Source organism: Sturnira hondurensis, unplaced genomic scaffold (genome assembly GCF_014824575.4).
Source record: "Sturnira hondurensis isolate 20B ecotype Veracruz unplaced genomic scaffold, ASM1482457v3 Scaffold0022910, whole genome shotgun sequence".
Classification (NCBI taxonomy): Eukaryota; Metazoa; Chordata; class Mammalia; order Chiroptera; family Phyllostomidae; genus Sturnira; species Sturnira hondurensis.
The window spans coordinates 7,846,603-7,871,312 of NW_028095541.1; the positions used below are offsets into that span (position 1 = coordinate 7,846,603).

The window sequence follows — 24,710 nt, forward strand, 5'->3', positions numbered from 1 at the left end:
TAAATGGTTTTGGAGAAACTGGATAACCACATACCTTTTGAAAATGGACCCCTATATTATACCCCTCACAGAAATAACTCAAAATGGATTAAAGACTTAAATATAATTTCTGAAACTATGTAACTTCAAGAAAAAAGCCCCTTGACATCAGTCCTGCTAACAATTTTTTTAAAAGATTTTATTTATTTATCTTTAGAGGGGAAGGGAAGGAGAGAGGGAGAGAAGTATCAATGCATGGTTGCCTCTCATGTGTCCCCTGCAGCTTTTTATTTTGATATAGTCCTACTTGCTTATTTTTGCTTTTGTTGCTTGTGCTTTTGGTATCATATTAAAAAATTGTTGCCCTGGCTGGTGTAGCTCAGTGGATTGAGCGCAGGCCTGCGAACCAGACTATTGCAGTTCGATTCCCAGTCAGGACACATGCCTGGGTTGCGGGCTGGTTCCCAGCAGGGGACACATGAGAGGCAACCATACATTGATATTTCTCTCCCTCTCTCCTTCCCCTCCCCTCTAAAGATAAATAAATAATATCCTTGAAAAAAAGAACTTTTCTGGCTGCAAAAATAACATGATGTAGTACAAAAAAACAGAGAAAAATACACACTAGAGAATACACAGCATCTTGGTGCCTTTCCCTCACCCATACAAAACCATGATAAACATTTAAAAAAAAGAAAACCATCCAGAAAATGAAGAGGCAACCTATGGAATGGGAGAAAATATTTGCAGACTATATATATCAGATCACATAAGGAGTTAATATCTAAAATATATAAGAAACTTATATAACTCAAGAGCAAAAACACTAATAATCTGATTTAAAAATAGGCAAAGAATTTGAATAGACCTTTTCCCAAAGTGGACATACAGATGGCTACTAGGTACATGGAGGAAAAAAGTGCTCAACATCACTGATCTGAGATACCACCTCACACCTGTTTGAATGGCTAGCATCAAAGAGACAAAAGACAAGTGTTGGAAAGGATGTGGAGAAAAGGGAATTCTTGTGCAGTACTGGGAATGCAAATTGGTGCCTTAACCCAGGGAGTCTTCACAGTTTATAAGGAGGCCATTCCTCATGGTTAGTCTATCCCAAACACATGTGCTGTTTGGAGAGATTGTGTGGGTAAGTTTGGGGAGCAAAATGTTGTGGTCATTGACACATAGATTTATGCTGTTTTGAGCCAGCCAGACCATTTTACATTATGAGAAGCATCTGCCCAGCACGTTTCTCTTCTTGCAGGCCTGCATGCTCGTTTTCCATCCAGACCTCAACATCACCCTCCCTGATACAGCTGAGGAGAGTGAAATGGTTATATGTCTCGACTGCTCCAATTCCATGGAGGGTGTGACATTCTTTCAAGCCAAGCAAATTGCCTTATATGCACTGTCCTTGGTGGGTAAGAAGCAGAAGATAAACATTGTCAAGTTTGGTTCAGGTGAGTGCTCTTTGACTGGCATCAACAGTGAGCTTCCTCCTTAATATCATCATGTTTAAGGGTAGAAATGATGGCTGTCAGTGTCCTGACCTGACCTTTGCAGTGAGAATTAGCATAGCACAGTGTTCAAGAATTCTGGACCCAGGTCCCTGGGTTCAAATCCCAGCTCTACCACTTAATTAGCTCTGGGTGTCCCCTGGTAAGGACAAGTTACTTGACCTTTTCATGCCTCAGTTTCCTCATCTGTATCCTGAGGGTAATAATAGTTCCTACCTCACAATGTTGTTGTGAGGAGTGAGATAATGGATGTAAAGGATTTGAAACAGGGTCATTCCTAGTAAGTGCTAAATAAACATTACAGTCATTATCACCCGCTAGACCAAATGCAAGACCTTTGGTCTGATGATTATGAGGGTCCCAAGGATATGGACAAAACATTTGAGATTAGCACTGTGGTAGGAAATTTATAAGGAATGATCTCAGCAAGCATGAGATCAGCCCTATTAGAAAATAGGTAATGCCATGTCCTAATGGGGGCCCAGGACCATATCAGCTACCAAAAGAAGGCACTATAGCGATAAGGACCACAAAGTGCAGTGAGGGATGTCATGTCCTGTTAGTTCTTCTGTGTCATTTAGCAAAGGCCCAGACCCTTTATGAAGGAGGCAGGGTCTGCCACTTCTGGGGGCAGAGGTCATGGAAGGAGAATGTGTCCCTCTGGTGGCCAAGCTGCCTGTGTTACCTGCATCCGACTTTGCATAAACATAAGCAATCTGCTACAAAACAGAGTCTGCCCACGTAATTTGACTCAGAACCTTTTGCACAGTAAAGTGCATAGTTTGCACTAGAATTTGTTATTTAAAGGAATACTGTGGTGATTTTAACTTATGTGTTAAAATTGTCAAGCATCATTGTTTGTTTAGCAGTCAATAAAGTGAATAGTTAATGGCAACACCTCACACCATTCTCATTACACAGGATACAAGGAGTTATTTCCATTTCCTAAGTTCATCACAAGCCGTGACGTGCCAGCTGAGTTCATTACGGTGAGTAAAAGCCCCTCCTCCTCCTCCTGAGTCTCTGTCCATTTTTAGCAGCACTGTCCGAGAGAAACACGGTCACAACAGCCCCAGTCTTTCCACTTTGCATATTGGTGGGCTCTTTCATTTCACTGGTGAAAGCAATGTGAACTCACTGAAGAAAAATTGAAAATTAAAAAGGGAAGAAAGAGAATATTGCCCACAGTCCCACCAACCAGCATTAACAGTTTAGCATTAACAGTTTAGCAGTGTTTTCTTCTGTCTCTCTTCTCCTGTGTTTTATATGGAGCATGTTCAGTATGACCAAGTCACCACTTCAGTCCAGGCTGGCAGGCCCTGAGGTATTTAATGTAATAGTTCTTTGAAAACCATAGAAGAGCAGATAAGTGCTGATTGATAATATTGTAGTTACTGTGTGATGTGAAGTAAACTCAAAGGATGTAAATGCAGTTGTTCCACAAATGTTTAATTAGAGAAAAGTACCTTTTTAGTGATGATACTTCTAAACCTCATTGAGACACATGCTCAATAAATTACTAGAGTGAACATTGAATATCCCCCCAAAGGGATAAATTTCCTCTCCATTTTCTTCAGTCTGCCTTGCCCACCATGGGAAACACCGACTTCTGGAAAACGCTTCGATATTTAAGTTTACTGCCCCCCTCTCAAGGGTTAAGGAACATTCTTCTCATATCTGATGGCCACCTGCAGGAAGAGCGCCTGACTCTGCAGCTTGTGAAGAGGCATGTGCAGCACACCCGGCTGTTCTCCTGTGGGGTTGGGTGAGTGTCAGGTCATTGCCGGTGAAGGCCACAGTGGGAGGCAACCTGGGAGGGGATGTCTTGGCCCACAGAGGGTTCTCGGCAGTTGTGAGGTTGATACTTGTGTAAAGAAGCTGTTTAGGGTACAGTTAAGGAGCCCTGGGCTGAGAGCCAGACTGTGTGTGTCTTAACTCCCGAGCCAGTCACTTATTAGCTATGACTTTGGGCAATTTGTTTAATCTCTATAAAATGAAGGTGGCAATGTAAACACTACCTCTGAGAATTAAACGAACTCACATATAGAAAGCAATTGGACAAACGGGCTCATAGTAAGCACCAAATCAATGTTAGTGTTATTTTGCATAGAAGTCCAAATTTTCAACCTATCCTGAGAAGCCCAAGGTGGTTTCTGACTGGAGCTGCAGGTCCTGCTGCTTTAGGGCCCCATCCCACTGCTCTGCTCCTCACAGAACCTTATCAATGAGGTTCACATTGTCAAACCCTGAGATGTACGGAGAATCTTTCTCTTGGGCGTGTAAACTCTATTATGTTGGAATGAACCCCCTCCACAATTATAGTTAGCTTTTCTGGTTGAACTGAGGCATATGGTGTGAATAAAAACACCAAACCAAAGAGGTCAGACTGGTGTTTGCACAGAGCATACCTGTCCTGTGTCTACCTGTGATCCCGGCCCATAGTCACCTTCCTGGCAAGCAGTCACCAGGCCTTCCTTCCCTCTAACTGTGCTGTTCTAGGCCCCTTGGCTTCTGTAGTGATCTGGGCCCTTAATGCCCCCCTGGATGGCTCTCCCTACCTGCCCAGAGAGCTCTTCTCTCTGCACCTCCTCAGCCCCAGCTCCTAGTCCTGTTTTCTGTACTCTAAGGCCTAACAGGGCATTACTCACCAACCAGGAAGTGTGTCCAACCCACAGCGAATAACTTGTACCTTTTTAAAATATATATATTTTATTGATTATGCCATTACAGATGTCACATTCCCCCCCTTCACTCCCCTCCATCCTGCACACCCCTCCCCCACCATTCCCTCCCTTTCGTTCATGTCCATGTGTCACAAGTTCTTTAGATTCTATATTTTCCATAGTATTCCTGCCCTCCACCCTGTCTATTTTCTACCTACCATCTATGCTACTTATTTTCTGTTACTTCTACCCCCTTCTCCTCCTCCCATTCCCCTGTTGCTAACCCTCCATGTGATCTCCATTTCTATGGTTCTTGCTACTGATCTAGCTGTCCTCTTAGTTTGCTTTTGTTTTAGGTGTGGTTGTTAATAACTGTGAGTTTGCTGTCCTTTCACTGTTCATATTTTTTATCTTCTTTTTCTTAGATAAGTCCCTTTAACATTTCATATAATAAGGGCTTGGTGATGATGAACTCCTTGAATTTGACCTTACCTGAGAAGCACTTTATCTGCCCTTCCATTCTAAATGAAAGCTTTGCAGGATAGAGCAATCTTGGCTGTAGGTCTTTGGATTTCATGACTTGGAATACTTCTTTCCAGCCCCTTTTTGCCTGTAAGGTCTCTTTTGAGAAATCAACTGACAGTCTGATAGGCACTCCTTTGTAGGTGACTGTCCCCTTATCTCTTGCTGCTTCTAGGATTCTCTCCTTCATTTTCATCTTGGCTAATGTAATTATGATGTGCCTTGGTGTGTTCCTTGTTGGGTCCAACTTCTTTGGCACTCTCTGAGCTTCCTGGATTTCCTGGAAGTCTATTACCTTTGCCAGACTGGGGAAATTCTCCTTTATTATTTGTTCAAATAAGTTTTCCACTTGTGGCTGTTCCTCTTCCTCTTCTGGTACCCCTATAATTCAGATGTTGGAACATTTAAAGATGTCCTGGAGGTTCCTAAGCCTCTCCTCATTTTGTTGAATTCTTGTTTCTTCATATTTTTTTGTTTGGTCATATTTTTCTTCCTTCTGGTCCACTCCATTGATTTGAGTCCCAGTTTCCTTTCCATCGCTATTAACCAATAGCTGTGCTTATTAACCTGTGCTTTTCCCTTCATTTCCCTTAGTTTAGCCTTCATTTGTTCCTCTAATTTGTGACTAAAATCAACCAATTCTGTGAGCATCCTGATCACCAGTGTTCTGAACTGTGCAGCTGAAAGGCTGGCTATTTCTTGGTCACTTAGAGTTATTGGCTCTGGAGCTTTGAGTTGTTCTTGAGTCATAATGTTTGGTCTGTTTGCACCTGTTTTGTTTGAGGGGTGGAGCCTTAGGTGTTCACCAAGGCCGGCTGACCCAATTGCTGGGTTGTGACACTGTATGTGGGGGCGGGGTCAGAGAGGGAAAAATAAAAATGGCGCTTTTCTCTGCTCTGCTCTTTCTCAGATTTCTGTCCCCCTCTGCGGCTTCCCACAAGGAAATTGGGCCCCTCTGGTGCTGGTTCCCGGGTGTGTGGGCTTGTGTACTCTGGAGGACGCTGTGGGTCTCTCCAACGAACTCTCTGTGGGCCTGGGAGCCTCTCCCAGCCCCTCGACCCAGAGAAAGTCTTTCCAGTTGGTGCTTTCAGGCTCTAATTCCCATCACTGGGGCCCTAGCCTGCAGGGTCTGTCTCACTGTTGGTTCCTTTGCTTGGCTTATCTGCATGCGAATGTGTGACCGCAGTCAGCCAGCCATCCTGCACACTCACTGGGTCCACCTGTCGCCACCCCACGCCTGGGATCCACCAACTGCCTCTGCCTCTGCCTCTGCTCCTGGGTTGGTCGGACTGAATGATCTCTCTAGCCGACCTGCTCTGCCGCTGACTCTGCCCCTCTTACCCGTCTGGCTGTGTGGATCAGTGTCGGACTTCTGTACAGTTCAATTTTCACTGTTTTGGCTGCATCTTTGTTTCTCAAACTTCACTGTCTTTAAATTTAGTTGTGGGAGGGGGCACAGTGTTTCCACCTATGCCTCCATCTCTGCTGGAAACCCTCTAACTTGCACCTTTTGATACCAGGTGGCCAGCCCCAAGCCTGCTACAGGGAGGTGTCTTCTTCCTGTCTGAGTCAGCTCCCTATTTCATCTTCCCAGTCACAGCAATTCCTGCCTGCTCCTGACACTGTGTGTCAGGGGCCCACTGTGCTGTGGTCAGGTTCAGATGTCTCAGCATACAAGGCTCCGTGTATTTGCTGAGAATCTGTTGTAGGACAGTCACTGCTCAGCTGAGGCTGCAGTACTTACTGCATGTGGGAGATAGAGAGCAATCTGGAATCTCAAAGGGAGATGGGTCCTAAGTGCCAGACAGGAAGGAAAGCAGGTGTGAGGGGTGACTGTGCTGGTTGACATGACCCAGCTGGAGAATTGTAATTGTTACTGACTTTTGGTCCAGTTTTTAGGACCTTTCGAAATGTTTCTGCCTCATTTATGTTAAAAAAAAAAAAAAACTCCAGCTAAATGCTGGGAGCTCTCCAGAAGTAGACATGATTCCTTCTGCCATTGTAACAAGTCCACACACAGATAAGGTTCCAAGTAGCCCCATCAACAGAGGGGACTTTTAAAATGCAGATAAACTCCACCTAACGGATTTTCTAATCAGTGTTGTAATCACCACCAGTTAATTTAAAGGACTGAAGACAAATCTAACTTTTATCAATATGCTAAAATATGTTTCAAAGATAACTTTCTTAAGCTCTCTTCCTGAAAAGTTATTGATCATTTCTTTAATATTTCAGGAGGAAACTCTTTAAGAAAGTCATTCTCTATAGGTGTAGGATTATTGAGAAAAATTTAATATGACATTGTCATTTAAATACCAGATTATCTTTGCTAGGATGAGAGTTACTTATTGATATCTTTTATCATGTAGATGTGGATCAGATTTCAAGCTGTAGACTTTATTAACCCGTATGCCATTTCTTGGCATTTGGAATCAAATTTGGGTAGCTTTGACACTCCTTAAGAGTAGGTTGATCTTTATTAGCATTCTGGTACTTTGGGGGATTTTTTTTTTCTTCAGAAGAATCATCTGCTTCCTCCTTAAGTAAATTGAAAGTCAAGAAATTCTGCTTTTATTCTGTTATGAGAGAGAAATAAGGTCTCTGATGTGTGCAGCTTAATTGTTACTCAAACCTTTTGATGTTTCATATTGTCTGTCATATGTTTTATCTCCTGAACCTCAGCTATAGAAGAATAAATTCTGTATGAATGTCTCTTATGTTGGGTTTTGAACTGTGTCAGTCTTATTAACTATGTGGACTTCTAAAATGTTGCTAGAATTTCTTAAAAAGTAATACCTGTGAAATGTTATCAGTTCTACAGCAAATCGTCATATCTTAAGGATTCTGTCCCAATGTGGTGCTGGACTATTTGAATATTTTAACCCAAAATCCAAACATAGTTGGAAAAAACAGGTACGTTTCTCAAATACATTATTACTAGTCTTACGTTTATATATAGAAATGTTATCTTTGTCAATTCATGTTTTCATGCAAGGGAACAGGAACTAGAAAGAGGCAGAGGCCCCATGATGTGCACCCACCTCTGGTGACCCCTGACCTTCTCCCTGGCAGGAGCACAAGGAATGCAAAATTGGGTCATTCTCCTAGCTAGTAGTTTGATTTCTGCTTTATCAAATGTCTTGGGTTGACTTTTTTAAAAAAAATTATTTATTTGTCTTTAGAAGGGAAGGGAAGGAGAAAAGGAGAGAAATATCAATGTATGGTTGCTTCTGGTGCATGTCCTGCTGGGAACTGGCCCCTGCTGGGAACTAGCCTGCAACCCAGGCATGTGCCCTGACAGGGAATTGAACTGTGATCTTTTGGTTCACAAACCCGTGCTCAATCCACCGAGCTATACCAGCCAGGGTTTGGGTTGACTTTTAAAAGTGAAGTATTAGGCCCTGGCTGGTGTAGCTCAGTGGATTGAGCGTGGGCCTGTGAACCAGACGATCGCGGTGCGATTCCCAGTCAGGGCACATGCTTGGGTTGCAGGCCAGTTCCCAGCAGGGGACACATGAGAGGCAACCATACATTGATGTTTCTCTCCTCTCTCCTTCCCTTCCCCTCTAAAAAGATAAATAAAATATTAAAATAATAATAATAATAATAAAATTATTATTTTTAAGTGAAGTATTGCCAGCCCTGGCTGGTGTAGCTCAGTGGATTGAGCGTGGGCCTGCAAACCACACGATCGCGGTTCGATTCCCAGTCAGGGCACATGCCTGGGTTGCAGGCCAGTTCCCAGCAGGGGACGCATGAGAGGCAACCATACATTGATATTTTCTCTCCCTCTCTCCTTCCCTTCCCCCTCTAAAGATAAATAAATAAAATCTTTAAAAAATAATAAATAAATAAAATAAAAGTGAAGTATTTCCCTGGCTGGTGTAGCTCAGTGGATCGAGCGTGGGCTGTGAATCATAGGTCACTGGTCCAATTCCCGGTCAGGGCACACGCCTGGTTGTGGGCCAGGTCCCCAGTGGGGGCCACGTGAGAGGCAGCCACACATTGATGTTTCTCTCCTTCTCTTTCTCCCTCCCTTCCCCCCTGTCTAAAAATAAATAAATAAAATCTTTTTTAAAAGGTGAAGTATTATACATGTTTTACTAAAATTAATTTTTATTGTGGCAAAATAAACATAAAAGTTGCCATTTTAATCATATTTAAGTGTGCGGTTCAGTGGCATTAAGTGTGTTCACATTGTTGTGCAACTAGCACCACACTCCAGCTCCAGAACCCTTTCATCTTCTCGAACAGAACTTTATACCCATAAAACAACAATCGATTCTTCTTCCCCCTCCCCTGGCAACCACCCTTCTACTTACTGTCTCTGTAAAGTTGACTGCTTTAGATATTTAGGTATCCCATGTGAGTGGAATCTTATTGTATTTGTCCTTTCATGCTTGGTTTATTTCTTTTGGCATAATGTCCTCAAGATTCATCCATGTGGTACCATGTGTCAAAATTGTCTTCCTTTTTAATGACTGAAGAACATTCATTGTATCTAGCACATTTTGTTTATCCATTCATTTATTGGTAGGAAGTTGAGTTGTTTCCACCTTTGGCTATTGTGAACCATGCTGCTATGAGTGTTGGTGCACAAGCATGGTTTGAGATGCTCATTACAGTTATTTTAGGCGTATGCCCAGAAGAGGAATTGCCAAATCATATGGTAATTTTAGGGTTAGCTTTTTAGGGACTGTCATGCCGTTGTTCATGCAGTTGCTGCACCATTTCATTACATCCCCAGCAATGTACTAGGGTTCCAAGTTTTCTATATCCTGGCCAGTCCTTATTTGCTATTTTTTGTTTTTGTTTTTGTTTTTAAAATAACCATGCTAATGGGTGTGCATTTGTATCTCACTGGGGTTTTGACTTGCATTTTCTTAATGACTAATGACGTGAAACATCTTTTTATGTGCTTATTAGCCATTTGTGTATCTTCTTTGGAGAACTGTCTACTCAAGTCTTTCATAGGATTAATTTTTATAACTGGAATTTACTCCATGCCAGAGCTGTATATTAGTAATTAACTAGTGTAATAATTTTAAGATGTTCTGTACATTTAAATAATGTGCTAGTGCATTAAAAAAAGAGTTATCAGTCTCAAAGAGTAGAATGGAAAGTTTAAGTGTTCAGTAACTATTTTCTGGATACAACATTGAAAGAGAAATAATTCTTCTTTAACAACTAGATAGAAGACCAAGTGACTCGGTCACAATCCCCGAGCTGCCACACGGTCTCTGTGAAATGGCATCAGTTCAGCGCAGACACACTGGCGCCCCTTCAGGCCCCAGCCCACGTGCAGGCCTTGTTCCACAATGACCGGCTCCTGGTCTACAGCTTTACTGCTCACTGCACTCAGGTAAAGGGGCTTATAGTTTGTTTCACTGTGGGAAGAGCAATTATTTTGCTAGTAATTTTCTTTTCGGTTTAATTTTTTTCTCTCCTTCTTCCCCAAATCATATGTTGGCAAATTTGCTCCTTCCAGAAACACAGTGGGTGGTTTACCAGGGGCCCTGGAGAGCCTTTTAATTTCCCTTGAAAGCAGAAAGGAAATTGCTAAAAGAATCACTGTCAGACTGACCAAAATACTGGGGAGTGGAAAAGGTAATAAGGAACTTTTTTTCCCATTTCAGGCAACTCTGTGTGCATTAATTCAAGAAAAAGAATTTTCTACAATGGTATCAACTACTGAACTTCAGAAGACAACTGGAACTGTAAGATTCAAAACTTAAATTGTGGACCTAGTGCTGGAAAGCTGTAATAATTTTACATTTTAATGTAGAATTCTCAGTATGTTTCCTTTTGTTATTGCTGTTTTCCTGTGTTGACATTTTAGTACAAATGAGGACAGTTTCCTTCAGATTCTTTTCTTTTTTAAAGATTTTATTTATTTTTTAGAGAGAGGGAAAAGGAGAGAGAGAGGGGGAGAGAAACATGGTGTGAGAGAGAAACATCAATTGACTGCCTCTTGCATGCCTGCAATGGGGGACCTGGTCCCCACCAGGCATGTGCCCTGACCAGGAATCACAGCAGCTTNCTGAACTTCAGAAGACAACTGGAACTGTAAGATTCAAAACTTAAATTGTGGACCTAGTGCTGGAAAGCTGTAATAATTTTACATTTTAATGTAGAATTCTCAATATGTTTCCTTTTGTTATTGCTGTTTTCCTGTGTTGACATTTTAGTACAAATGAGGACAGTTTCCTTCAGATTCTTTCTTTTTTAAAGATTTTATTTATTTTTTAGAGAGAGGGAAAAGGAGAGAGAGAGGGGGAGAGAAACATGGTGTGAGAGAGAAACATCAATTGACTGCCTCTTGCATGCCTGCAATGGGGGACCTGGTCCCCACCAGGCATGTGCCCTGACCAGGAATCACAGCAGCTTTCACTTTGTGGGGTGACACCCACCCAATGGAGCCACACTGGTTGGGGCACCTATGTTATTTTAAAATAGTAAATAACAGTAGTAAACAAAATAAAACATTTATTGAGGCTGTATTTATTTTTTCTACTTTTGGATTAAGAGCAAATGAATTAGCACCAAAAAGTTTGTACTATTTGCATTAGTATTTAATCTACTGTAGTTAGGCCTAGAAAATTCCTAATCTGTCTGTGCTATAGTATATGTAGCTTGCTTTTCATAGGAGTATTTGTAAAGCCAGAGAAACCACTTCCCAAACATTGCTGGGTTTGGGGTTTTTTGTTTTGTTTTTTTAAATACAATATGGCTTTTCCAGCACTCACTGAATCAATAATAATAATTATTACTTGCTAGTGACATGTATAGAACATAAGGGAATTTCCACATTATTTAAAAAATTGAATCTTAGGCAGAAATAAAGTAAAAGGATATTACCTGGGAAGATGTCATTTTTCATAAAAGCACAGTCTTTATAGTTGTGCTTCCTCTGTGAACTGTGATCTGATTGATAACACAATGATAAGAGTTGGACTTCTCATTGAAAGCGGATATGGCCATTTAAGATCTGCTCTGTTTTGTTGTCATTTGAGAGGAAGAGGAGGGAGCCCTTCTTCCTGCCCTTCAGCATGGAGACCACACTCATGCTAGGGCATCACAGCACTAAGCTGGCTCCTCCTACAATAGAATAATTTGGAGTTTTTAAAATAAATTGAACTGGCAAAGGCCTTTTATAGAAAAAGCAAAACTGTAAGGGCAGAAAACAGGTGAGCTGTTGGCAGGTGCTGGAGGTGTCTGCAAAGGGACACGCAGGGTTTTATAAGGTTGAAGGGACTACCCTGTGTCTTTATTTCAGTGGTGGTCACACAATTGTGTACATTTATTAAAACTTATCAAACTGTACACTTTAGAATAGTGAGCTTTAGTATATGTAGATTATACCTGTGTTTTAAAAGTGGGTTTCTGTGTATGACTGCAATTAAAAGACATTCAGATCTTTCCTTCTTTGCTGCTCACACAGATGATTCACAAGCTGACAGCACGAGCCCTGATCAGAGATTATGAAGATGGCATTCTCCACGAAAATGCAATTGATCATGAGGTCTGCTCTTTTCACAGCAAAAATCTTTGTGCTCTATTAATGGCTCTTCTTAAATGGACTTTTCCACGGACCTGAAGAATGAGGCTAGCAGGATGGAGATACACACAGTATCAGGGGCATGTATTGTCATGTCAGGGTACAGGGTGCTCTGTGGCTTCCTGAGAACTACATGGTGATTGTGACTATCAGAGAGAGGCTGGAGGAGGGCTCTGAAAGCACCTGTCATCAGAGCTCTTGCATGCTGTTGATGGTCACAGTCCCCTCATCCTGCTAAAGAGCCAGGTGTAGGACAGGTGGGCAACCTGCCTATGGACACACAGCATAGAAAAAGCCACCTTACTCCCTCCTCTCTAAGCTGACAAGGCCCCTGGTTGAGGGGTCCACTCAGCCAGGACAGCCCTGCTGGCCCCTCTGAGGCTCTGATCTAAAATGAATCTAGAAGCATTAGGGCTCAATGCCATCCCCCAAAGAGGGTACCAGAATGCCACAGAGCCACCGATTCCCTTGCAAACAGTTACTGCTCATGATATGTGGCCCATGCCTTCAGCACTCTCCTGTGCTGCCCTTATGTTATAGCCTTAAGTTCATTTTGCTTACTGCCCTCTTATGTCTGGGAACCTGACCAGCCCTGGCACCAGACAGTCCTGAATAAGGCACTTCACCTGTCCATGCCTTAGAGTCTGGTCTTGAAAATGGGGCACATAGACTTCCTGTAAAAGATGTCAGAAGTTCAGCATACTCCAGAGTGAGAGTTCTTTGTAATCTACAAAGGGCTCTATTAATAGAAGTATTCCTTCAAGGAGTTGGCTGCTCAGTTGAGTAGGGAACTTTCAGTCACCAACCTGAGATATTTAGACAGGGACATTGACTCAATATTTAGTTTGAAATTCTACTTATGAAATGATTTGCTTTTTACAGAATAACACCTTTTAGATTACTTAATACACTTTTAATGAAAAATAAAACAAGACATGTTTGCATTTGTTTTATTCTATCCTAGATGAAGAAGCATATCCTAAAATCTCTGATTATTCAACTCAGTAAAGAAAACTCTCTCATAACACAATTTACAAGCTTTGTAGCTGTTGAGAAAAGGGTATGTAATAGTGTTAATTCATGTTTCTTGTCTTTCTTTTTAATCCTCATTTGAGGACATGCTTATTGATTTTAGTTAAAAGGAGGGGAAGGGAGGGAAATAAAGGGAGAGAACATTGATGTGAGAGATAAACATCAATCAGTTGCCTCTCATATATGCTCTGACCGGGACTGAACCAGATATGCATCTTAACCAGGAATTATACCTGCAACACTGCAGTTTATGGGACAGTGTTCCAAACAACGGAGCCATACTGGCCAGAGCCTTGGTTATTTTGTATTTACACGTTAACAAAATTACTCTTACTCTGTTGCTGACAATATCCACATCCTTCGCCTGTGATGAACAAGGAGGGGAGAGGTGGAGGATCATCAAGCCAGGGCCTCAACGTGAGGACCCATGGTAACTTCTCTAAATGAGATATGTATGTTATTATTTTTAATGTTATCATTAAGATTTACTTCAATTTTGTTATTTTTGGCATTTCTCATTTTTTATTAATCCAAGGCCTTCAAAAAACAGAAAAGGCCTGGGTTTCCCTTTCCCTCTGAAAAGCCCATAAACTTAAGGCCCTTATTTCAGTGACCGCTCAGTAAAGAGGAACACCACTCAAATGAGGACGTCTGTATTGGCCTCTTTTACTCTCACCTGAGGCCCCAAATGCAGGATCCAATCTGACACCCACATATATTCCAAACCAAACATTCACAGGGCTTTAGAATGTATAATCATTTCACTTGATAATGTTTATTTTGTTTTTACCTAATTGTGATTCAATATAGGATGGTAGTGAGTCACCTTTTCCTAGCGCTCCAAATATTTTGGAACTTATTGCCAAAGAAGATGTAGATTTCCTGCCATACATGAACTGGCAGGAAGAGCACGCAGACGCCAGCATGCCCCAGGTGAGTATTAATTACTGCATAGATTTGTATTGTGTTTTCCTGTTTTTATGGTGGTGAGAGGAACTCTTTGAAAAATAACATTTTTCAAAGCCTTAATATTTGTATATGCAGAATACAAATACAAACACTTTTACATTTATAAAAATGCTATTGCATGAGTGGGAAAGTCACCATATAGAAATATAGCTGTAAGTACAAAGAGGGAAAAGTGTAGTTCCACGTCTCTCAGAGACAGATAAAGTGTCACACAGGAAGCTAAAGTCATTTGCTCTCAGTAATATAATAGATTCATCATGAAGTAGTGTTAAAAGTCTTACCTAATAACCTAAATTCACCACCAATGTTTCTTAAAGTTTATAGTGCTCGGTACTGTGTGGCCTTTACAGCCAGAGACTTAATAGAACTTAGAAATGTGGCTTAACTAAACATTGAAAGGCATATTCAAAAGAAAAGGAATATGGTTAGAGAAGTAAAGTTGCCAAATTTTAGGAATTTTAGAATCTAAAGGAAAAAAATTTGTGAGGAGAGGAATTTTTGGAAAATATTGTACAATATAGGCAACATTCCCGTTCTTGGATTCATTGTAAAGTTATGTCAATTAAGCACATAAAAACATATTAGATGTCATTGGCTTTGCTCATAAAGTCATATTTAGTATGATTTTTAAAAATGTATTTTGTCAATTATAGTTGACATACAATATTATATTAGTTTCACATATACAACATAGTGTTTAGACATTTGTATAACTTACAAAGTGATCACTCTAATAAGTCTAGTATCCACCTGGTACCATACATTATAATAATGTTTAGTATGTTTTAAAGTGGTAAATAAACAAGACATCAACAACAAAACCACAACTGTTTCTTCAAATGAGTCCGAGGAGTAAATAAACCAACACTGTACTGAAAAAGCTAACATTAAGGATGTCTTTGTTTTTTTGTTTGTGTGTTTCTTTTTCATAGTTCTTTTTAAAATTTTTGTTATTCTATTACAGTTATCCCAACTTTTCCTCCTTTGCCTTCCTCCACCCAGCCCACACCCCACTCCCACAGTTAATGCCCACACTGTTGTCCACGTTCATGGCTCCTTCCTACGTGTTCTTTCACTAGTCCCTTCCCCTTCTTCCCACCATGATCCCTCTCCCCCTACCCCTCTGGCCACTGTCAGTTTGTTCCATGTTTCCATGTCTTTGGTTCTATTTGACTCATTATTTTGTTCATTAGATTCCTCTTCTAAGTGAGATCATATGATATTTGTCTTTCACGGACTGGTTTATTTCACTTAGCACAATATTCTCCAGTTCTATCCATGCTGTTGCAAAATATAGGACTTCCTTCTTTCTTTGTGCTGTGTAGTATTCTGTTGTGTTAATATACCAGCTTTTTGATCCACTCATCTACTGATGGGCACTTAGGGTGTTTCCAGCCCTTGGCTATTATAAATTGCACTATGAATATTGGGGTGCCCAAATTTTGAATTTGTGTCTCAGGATTCTTAGGGTATATCCCCAGCAGTGGAATCACTGGGTCAAAAGATAGATGCATTTTTAATTTTTTGAGGAAATTCCATACTGTTTTCCACGGTGGCTGCACCAGTCTGCATTCCCACAAACAGTGCACTAGGGTTCCCTTTTCTTCACATCCTCTCCAGCACTTGTTTGTTGATTTATTAATGATGGCAGTTGTGACAGGTTTGAGTTGATATCTCATTGTGGTTTTAATTTGCATCTCTTTGATGGCTAATGATGTTGAACATCTCTTCATATGTCTCTGGGCCCTTTGTATGTCCTCCTTGGAGAAATGTCTGCTCAGGTCCTTTGCCCATTTTCTAATTGGATTGTTCATCTTCCTGGTATGGAGTTGTGTGGGTTCTTTATATATTTTGGAAATTAAACCCTTTTCTGATGTATCATTGGCAAGTACATTCTCCCATATTGTTGGTTCCCTTTTCATTTTGATGATAGTTTATCCATGCAAAACCTTTTTAATTTGATGTAATCTGATTTATTTGTTCCTTTATTTCCCTTGCCCTACAAGATATACTGGGCTATATTGGGATGTACACTGGGATACATTGGGGAAAATATTGCTCTGTGGGAGATATGAAATCTCACTGCCTATGTTTTCTGCTAGGACATTTATGGTGTTGAGACTTATATTTATATAAGTCTTTTATCCATTTTGAGTTTATTGTCATATAAATTGATGGTCTAGTTTCATTTTTTTCATGTACCATTCCTGTTCTCCCAACACCATTTATTGAAGAGGCTATTTTTACTCCATTGTATGCTCATGCCCCCTTTGTCAAATATTAATTGACCATAGAGACATGGATTTATTTCTGAGCTCTCTATTGTTCCATTGATCTATGTGTCTGTTCCTATGCCAGTACCAAACTGTTTTGATTACAGTAGCCTTGTAGTGCAGTTTAATATCAAGCATGGTGATCCCTTGAAGTCTTTGAAGGGTATTTCCAAACAGTGAAACAGTTTAGGCATATGATAGATAAAATCCTAAAATAGTGATAAAATGAGGGAAAAAATTTCTAACGGAGACAGTTTGATTTTCTTAATATATAAATAGCTCCCATGAATTAAGAACAAGATCAGTCATCTGATCTTGTAAAAAACAGGCAAAGGGTTTGATCATGAATAAGGAAATATTGTGGCTCTTAAACATAAGAGAAAATGCTTAGTTTCATTATAGCTAAGAGAAATGCAAATTAAAGCTGCAATGAGGTCTATTTTTTCATCTGTTAGGTTGGCAAAGATCAAAATGGGAGATGATTGAAAGTAGTAAGAAAACCTGCCACACAGGGTTGTTGTGAAGGCTACAAGAATTAATGCATGTAGGGCCAGTAAAGCAGGCCTGGTTCTCGTTTGATAGCTGAGTAAACAGGAGCTCTCATTGTCATTAGAAAGAGTATTGAAATGGGCACCCACCCACAAGCCGAGGGCACAGGAGGTCAGGGAAGTCTCTGTGCAGTGTGGTACAACATCTACACAGCCCTTAAAAAGAGTGAGGCATCTTCATGTGCTGTTATGGGAAGATTCCCTAAGAAATAGTAAGCAGAAAAAGCAAGATGGAGAACAGTGTAAATAACATATTACTCCTTGTGGAAAAACAAAAATTAAAGAATGGACATTTCTTTGCTTATTTGTTTATGTTCTTATTTTAAAATGTCTGAATGTTTGCCATTTCTGAGGAGATACACTAGGTTCTGTGACAGAACTCGCATCCAGCATGGTCTGCGGGTGGCCAGGTTGTTTTGTAGGGGCTTGTACCCTTCACGGCAGTGTACCCTTTGCATACTTTGAATCTTGAACCATGGGCATGGATTGCCCACCCAAAATATAAATACACTTTAAGAAAACACAAAGGGTTTGAGGGAGTTTGGTTAAGGTAGGAGATGTGTGTATGTTGATACAGTGGTAAGCCGAAGCAAACGGAAGGTGTCCTAGCAGCCTTACCCACACGCACTGTGTGTGCTGAAAGCATCAGTGTGAAGCTACAACTGTCATTCTGAGACTTCCAAGATTCCACCTCAGGGATGTGGCTCAGGAATTACCAAAAGACAGAAAAGGGACCATGCTGAGGGATGGTGACCCTGCACTCTCCATTACTCCCACAAGGGGCTGTTTGAGTGCCATATTTTGTAAAAATCATAGGATGTACAACTCATGATCAACTACTGTTCTTCCAGCAAGACAGCCTATTGTCAAAATGGGTCCTTGAAAATGTATATTTATTTTAAATGTGTGTCAAACACTCAGAAAATACCTGGAGAGACATATGCCACAGAAACATTGGATATAAGAGTTTGTGTGATTTTTATTTTCTTCTTTGTGTCTACCTGTGTTTTCTGGTATTCTCATAGTACATGTATATTGTTTGTAAAATTTTTAAATTTAGCTTCAAAATTGGTTCTAACTTCATTTGGGTTTTCTACAGTGTGATCGTGAATTATTTCATACTACTTTTCCAAATGCTTTGCACTTTTTAAAAATAATTTTTAAAATTTTCAATTACAGTTGACATACAATATAATGTGTACAAAATAGTGATTAGGCATTTAGATAACTTGCAAAATGATCACCCCATAAGTCCAGGATCCACCTGACATCATATATAGTTATTACATTATTGACAATATTTTCTATGCTAAATGCTTTGGACCTTAATACTTCCATATCTAAACCTATAGGATGAAGATTACAAATTAAATTGATGACTTGATAATTTACTTTAGCTACAATAATTTTTCTGAGTGAATCATCAAATTTAGCAAAATAGTCAAGCCTCTGTGACTGTCCCTAAAAAATTATTTTACTTACCAAAATGTGACACAGCACCTGACTGGTATTGCTCAGTGGATTGAGCATCATGCAAACCAATGGTCTGAGGTATCATTGGCAAATATATTGTCCCATATAGTTTGTTCTATTTTCATTTTATTGCTGTTTTCTTTAACCATGCATAAGTTTTTTAATTTGATGAGGTCCCATTTGTTTATTCTTTCCTTTACATGCCTTGCTTTAAGGGACATTATCAGTGAAGATGTTGCTGTGGGGAATGTCTCAGATTTTCCTGCCTATGTTATCCTGTAGGACTTTTATGGTGTTGTGACTTATATTTAAGTCTTTTATCCATCTTGAGTTCATTTTTATGTAAGTTGGTGATCTAGTTCATTTTTTGCATGTAGCTGTCCCAATCTCCAAACACCATTTGTTCAAGATACTATTTTTACTCCTTTTTATGTTTCTGTCCCCTTCATTGAATATTAATTGACCATAGAGACATGTGTTTCCTTCTGGGCTCTCTGTTCTGTTCCATTGATCTAACTGACATAATTTTTTCTTCTGGGCAGGCTCTTTCAGCATCTTCTGAATGGCATGAAGTACTGCAGCTTCAATGTTCAACTAAAAAAAGACACAAATCATCTAAGCTGGAAGAGTCTGAAGGTTTTGGAGGGTTCAGCATAGGTTCCCACCTACCAGAAAAACCTTTAACACACAATTTGGAATGTAGAGATGTGGCAATGCCATTGGATTTAAGTCAGATAGATTCATTTAAGCACTCAGGAACTAAACCAGTATTTACAAAAGTCATTTCACCAGAAGTAGTTGTTTCTGACTCTTTTGCTGCCCCAGGTTCAGCCAGTTTCCTAGCTGCTCCCCCTATTGATTCTGCTTCCTTCTGTCCTCCCAGCTTACTTCCTCAGAGCCCTCTTTTTGGTACTCCTGCTAGTCCCAAACCATTTGGTCCGGCTAAGAATGACAATGGCCTTAAGAGAGGCCATTTTACTGGCATTTCCCTCAAGGTGGATTCTCCTCCCAGCCTGCCTCCCCAGAACCCACCTTTTGGATCTTTGACTGGTTCTGCTTTCTCAGGTTGCCTGTTTAGCTGCACAGAGTCTTATGTACCTAAAATGTCAGAAGAACCTCAATTCTGTTCTTTTACTGACAGTTCCCTTGACTTGGACTTTCCTCAGCAGCAGAATCTTTTGTTCTCTCCTACACTTCCTCCCCCTGGTCCACCCAGAGGGTCTGACTTTCAGCTTCTTCCTGGTTCTTCTCCTCAGTTTCCAATTTCCCCAGTTGCCCTGAGCACCAGTTACAAGCAGCCAATACCTCGAACTGGCCTCGTTCTCCATGAGCCTTCTCCATCATTTAAGGCTTTTCCAGCATTTGGGACTTCTTTATCAAATATTTCTGTGAGAACTGCATTATCAGATTCTCTCCCAGGTACACGTTTGGCTGACTTAAGTTCTTCTGAAACAAAAAGTGATGAAACACCAGGGTTTATGGCAAGGAGGTTTACAAAAAAGGTAAAAAAATCTCATATAACAAGAAGCAGCTTTCCGATGGTAAACAGGGAGGATGACGCAGGCTGCAAAGAAAGCTGGAAGGATTCTGTGGCTGCGTCTGAACTCTTCCGTCTGCAAACTGAGGTATTAGTCTTATTTCTCCTACATCTGTAGTTAATTTTCTTCCTAGTTGAGAACAATACTATTCAAAGTAGCTGGTCATTGAATTATATATTACCAGTACACAGTGAGTTAAGGGATTTGCTGTAATTATGTGTTTTGATGTAAAGTAGTTTAGTAGCAACAGCAACTTATTGGTCTAAGATTAAGTTTGAGTCCCAGGCTTGCTGTTTGATGATTTGGGGGCAAGTCAGATAACCTTTCTCAGCCTTAGTTTCTTTATCCATAAGGGAAATGATAATAGTGTCTACTTCATATTGTGGTTTAAGATTTAAAGAAGATAACAGCTGCCCAGCTGTCCTTACCCAGAAAGATGCACATAAAAGCAGCATGGGTAGCCACTGCTGGACCCTGGAGCGACTGTTGGGGCTTATATCCTGGCTATGCCACTTGTTAGCAGTGTAACTTGGAACAAGTGCCTTAATTTTTCTGTGTCTCAGTATCCTCAATCTGCAAAGCGGGCATAGTAATAATACCTTTATAAGGAGTGGCTGACAAGATAAAATACCACCTGGTACTTGTTTGGGACTGGTTGGCACATATTATCACTGCAGGTATTTTTCAAATTATGGACATAGAACCTTTAATACAGGGGTGTCAAATCATTTTCACTGGGGGCCCCATCAGCTTTGTGGTTGCCTTCAAAGGGCCAAATGTAATTTTATGACTGTATAAATGTAACTACTCCTTAACAATTAAGCAAGAGCTCAGTGCTGCCACTGGGTAAAAACAAGGTAGTGGGCCGGATAAAACAAGGTGGAGTGGCCCACGGGCCTTGTGTTTGAAACCTGTGCTTTAATATGTGAACCTGTCTATGATATCACACTCTTTTCTGCTCCCTGTATGAGTTCCTCTGGGACCCAGGGTCTGTCTACTTTAAGCTTAAGATCCCCATGTAGAAGCTTACCTCACTCTCATAAGCATATGACAAAGGTCAGCCTGAAAAGCAGTGATGCTTGGCTGCATTGGACAGGAGACAGTGAGCATGAGGAAGTGGTTGTAAAAAGTATATTCAACATAATTTTATATTTAGTAAAAATAGTCATTTTCACATTTCAGACATCATAAGCACACATTTTTAAATGTCTAACAAAGAAATCACGTTATTTAAAAGTTTGAGGAATGTTGTTTTGAGAAACAAAGCTATGTTAAAAGAAAAGATATAATACCATTTTTTAAAATGTTTACACATGAGCCTTTTTTAGACTTTTTATAAATGTTACCAGATACTAAGTGTTTATAGTATCTATGAGATTACCAACAATACTTTGATTTTACAGTAATAAAAATTTTAGACTGAATTGAAATATCTTAAGCTCAATTGAAATAATTGGAAATATATTTATCCCATAACTTCTTATGTGATGAAATTTCAAGAATGTTGCTTAAATTTGTTTTCTGAACTTCATAGGATGGCTTCTGGAAACTTACACCAGCACTGGGATGTATATTAAATCTTAATACAACTATTTTAAACAGTTTTCTTGAACAAAAAGGCATTCGATCTCTAGGTAAGTTACTGTTTAAATTTATTAAATTACATGCTCTAATTGTTATAATCTTTTGTGAGTGCATTAATATAGTAACATACAAGGGAACTCCCCCAAACCAGAATTTATTAAAAAATGTGTATCCTTATATGTTTCAACTTCAGTTACCTTCAAAGTACTCTCAGTTTGATACAGTACACCTGTTGGGCTTTTTTTCCACTGCTCAGTTTTTGAACTTGTTAATTTTGATGCCTTTTAATGTTTCCACTGTTTTTGTTTTATCTCTTACACATTGGAAAAACATTTCCCTTTGAGGACTTTTTTCATCTGGGGAAACAAAAAAATAAGTTGCTCAGAGTGAGATTGGGTGAATAGGGTGAGTGGAGTACGGGGGCATGTCATTTTTGGTCAAACTGCTGAACACTCAGTGCAGTGTGGGCAAGTGTGCTTGTAAGTCACCCATCATGAAAAGGGGCAAACACACTGTAAGAGTCAAATTTAAAAAAAAAATTCACTGAAGCCAAATGCAACCTCTCCACATCAGCAGTTTTTGATGTTGAGCCTCTCAACATCAACACAATATCAGCTGGTACTCTAATACAGATGAGTTCCTAGAACACTTACCTATTGGGGAAGCCTGTACTACAAAGTGGAAGGGGCTCACACTCCAGTGATAATTCTGTTTTTAGGGGGTCCCCCTTGTAAGTTACAGTGAGTAGAATTATATTTATTAATGAACAAAGGAAATTGGGGATTAGCTTGGGTTTCTTGTCATATCTTTACCAATAATAATGGTATTACCTGTGCAAATTTATTAGCATAAGTAGCAATAACAGCTATTTTAAAAAATCCAAATCTTAAGTCACTTGGCACAAAGATTACTTTCTTGACCATGTCCCAGTCAAATTTCAGTCAGCAGGGAAGTTCCACTCCACGTAGTCAGTTAGAGACCCAAGCTGTTTCCATGTTGTGGCTCTACCATCATCAACACGTGTCTTTTAAAATGACTCTGGCATTATTTACTAGAAAGACAAGAGGGAGAAAGAAAAAAATGTGGCAGGAACTAGTCACAGAGACCTAGTTAGATACAAGGCTTTGTGCCCTGAAGAAGACAGATTTGATGAGCAGTCAGTCAGTCTCTTCCAGAGCCCGACATGTTCCTTTTTATAATAATGAATCAGATGGATGAGGAGATCCTAGACATCCTCAAACCAGCACGTAGTTTGAAGGCCAAACACTAGCCCTGGGTTAAGAAATTGTTTTAATTAAAACAAAAAACATTATTAAACAACTAGCAAGTATTCATTGAATAGCAGTGGTACTTCCCCTGCCATCACCTTTAAAATGCCAGGGTCTTCTTCATCTTTCAGACCTGTTCCAGGGTCGACAGACTCTTCACCTGTTCAACTTGCACTACACTAAAAAGGAATAATTAAAATTTACATATGAGAGACTTCTAGTTTCTGGAATAATAGAAGAGCTTGTGTCTAACTAACACTCCTGCCAATGACATTTACTAGCCTCGGACATCTACCTGAAAGCCTCTTGCTCAAGGCCTAGAATGCGATTAAAAAAAAAACAACAGGCAGAACTGGAGGAAGGAGGGGGGACACAGTCCTTGAAAGAAGGGGGCAAACCAGGCATATGCCATGTTTATCGATCTTTTCACCTGAAGGCACTTCTCTGTTCCTGAGGCACATGGGGGTTAGAACTGAAACAAATTCTCAGCATAATGATGAAATTCTCAGCGTAATGATCAGGGCTGCCAGAGTGGCTGGAAATTAAGGGGGAAAATTCTAGGAAGGGGAAGTTCTGAAATCTGCCTATAAATTCCCTCAGATCCTTGGCTGTCCAAGCAAAAGCTGAGCAGAAATTTCAGCCACTGCCAAGTGTTGGGGAGACAAGTTTGGTCTTCAAATGACGGCAAAAACAGAGAGACTTGATAAATATCTCAGCCTGTCCATTAAAACCTGAAAAGGGCCATATAAGGATCTCTAATGACCAAGCACTATACCACAGATGTACTTTTTAATCACTGTCTGGTGCTAGGACCATCAGACAATAGAGAGAAAGTACAGTTTGACCTATTACCTCACACCATACTCAAAAATCAGTTCCAAATAGATTGAAGACTTAAGTGTGAAAGGCAAACCATAAACATTTAGAAAAAAATATAAGAAAATACATTTATGATTTTAAGATAGGAAACATTTTTAATGCTTTTCATTTTGAAATAATTTGAATACTGACAAAAAGTTGTAAATGTGGTACAAAGAACTCCCATATATCCTTTCCAAATTTCCCAAATGTTAACATTTGGAAACACTTGATTTATCAATCAAAGAAGAGTTTCTTTTTTTTTAAATACATTTTTAAAGATTTTATTTATTTATCTTTAGAGGAGAATGAGAGATACATCAATGTATGGTTGCCTTTCGATGTGTCCCCTGCTGGAAGTTGGCCTGCAGGGAATTGGCCTGCAACCCAGGCATGTGCCCTGACTGGGAATTGAACCACGATCCTCTGGTTCGCAGGCCTGTGCTCAATCCACTGAGCTACACCAGCCAGGGCCCAAAAAAGAATTTCTTAATGAAAAAAAAAGAAAAAGCACAAGCCATAAAGAAAAAGACAAATAGTCAACTGCATTAACATCAGCAATGTCTATTTTATTTTTTGTTATGTTTCCTTTTTTAAAAATATATTTTATTGATTATACCATTACAGTTGTTCTATTCCCCCCTTCATTCCCTTCCACCCGCACACTCCCTCCCCCACCATTCTCCCCCCCCTTAGTTTATAACCACATGTCTCAAGTTCTTTAGATTCTATTTTTGCCCCACTATTCTTGCCCTCCCCCCTATCTATTTTCTACCTACTGTCTATGCTATTTTCTGTACCTTCTCCCCCCTTATCCTCCTCCCACTCCCCTGTTGCTAACCCTCCATGTGTTCTTCATTTCTATGGTTCCACTCCTGATCTAGCTGTCCTCTTGGTTTGCTTTTGTTTTAGGTGTGGTTGTTAATAA

At 40.0% G+C, this 24,710-nt stretch overlaps 1 protein-coding gene across 2 annotated transcripts in view; it reads left to right on the forward strand.

The window, feature by feature from the left end:
• Nucleotides 1–24,710, forward strand: part of PARP4 (poly(ADP-ribose) polymerase family member 4) — a 121,877-nt gene that overhangs the window by 85,968 nt on the left and 11,199 nt on the right. Inside the window, exons 22-32 of one of the 2 annotated variants that reach the window (XM_037037281.1) lie at nt 1,244–1,439; nt 2,418–2,485; nt 3,074–3,261; nt 7,495–7,594; nt 9,873–10,043; nt 10,318–10,398; nt 12,123–12,203; nt 13,204–13,299; nt 14,082–14,204; nt 19,074–20,159; nt 21,607–21,706. In XM_037037281.1, the coding sequence (XP_036893176.1) occupies nt 1,244–1,439; nt 2,418–2,485; nt 3,074–3,261; nt 7,495–7,594; nt 9,873–10,043; nt 10,318–10,398; nt 12,123–12,203; nt 13,204–13,299; nt 14,082–14,204; nt 19,074–20,159; nt 21,607–21,706 (2,290 nt within the window). The remainder of the gene's footprint in view (nt 1–1,243; nt 1,440–2,417; nt 2,486–3,073; nt 3,262–7,494; nt 7,595–9,872; nt 10,044–10,317; nt 10,399–12,122; nt 12,204–13,203; nt 13,300–14,081; nt 14,205–19,073; nt 20,160–21,606; nt 21,707–24,710) is intronic. The other variant, XM_037037282.1, reaches the window with a different exon arrangement.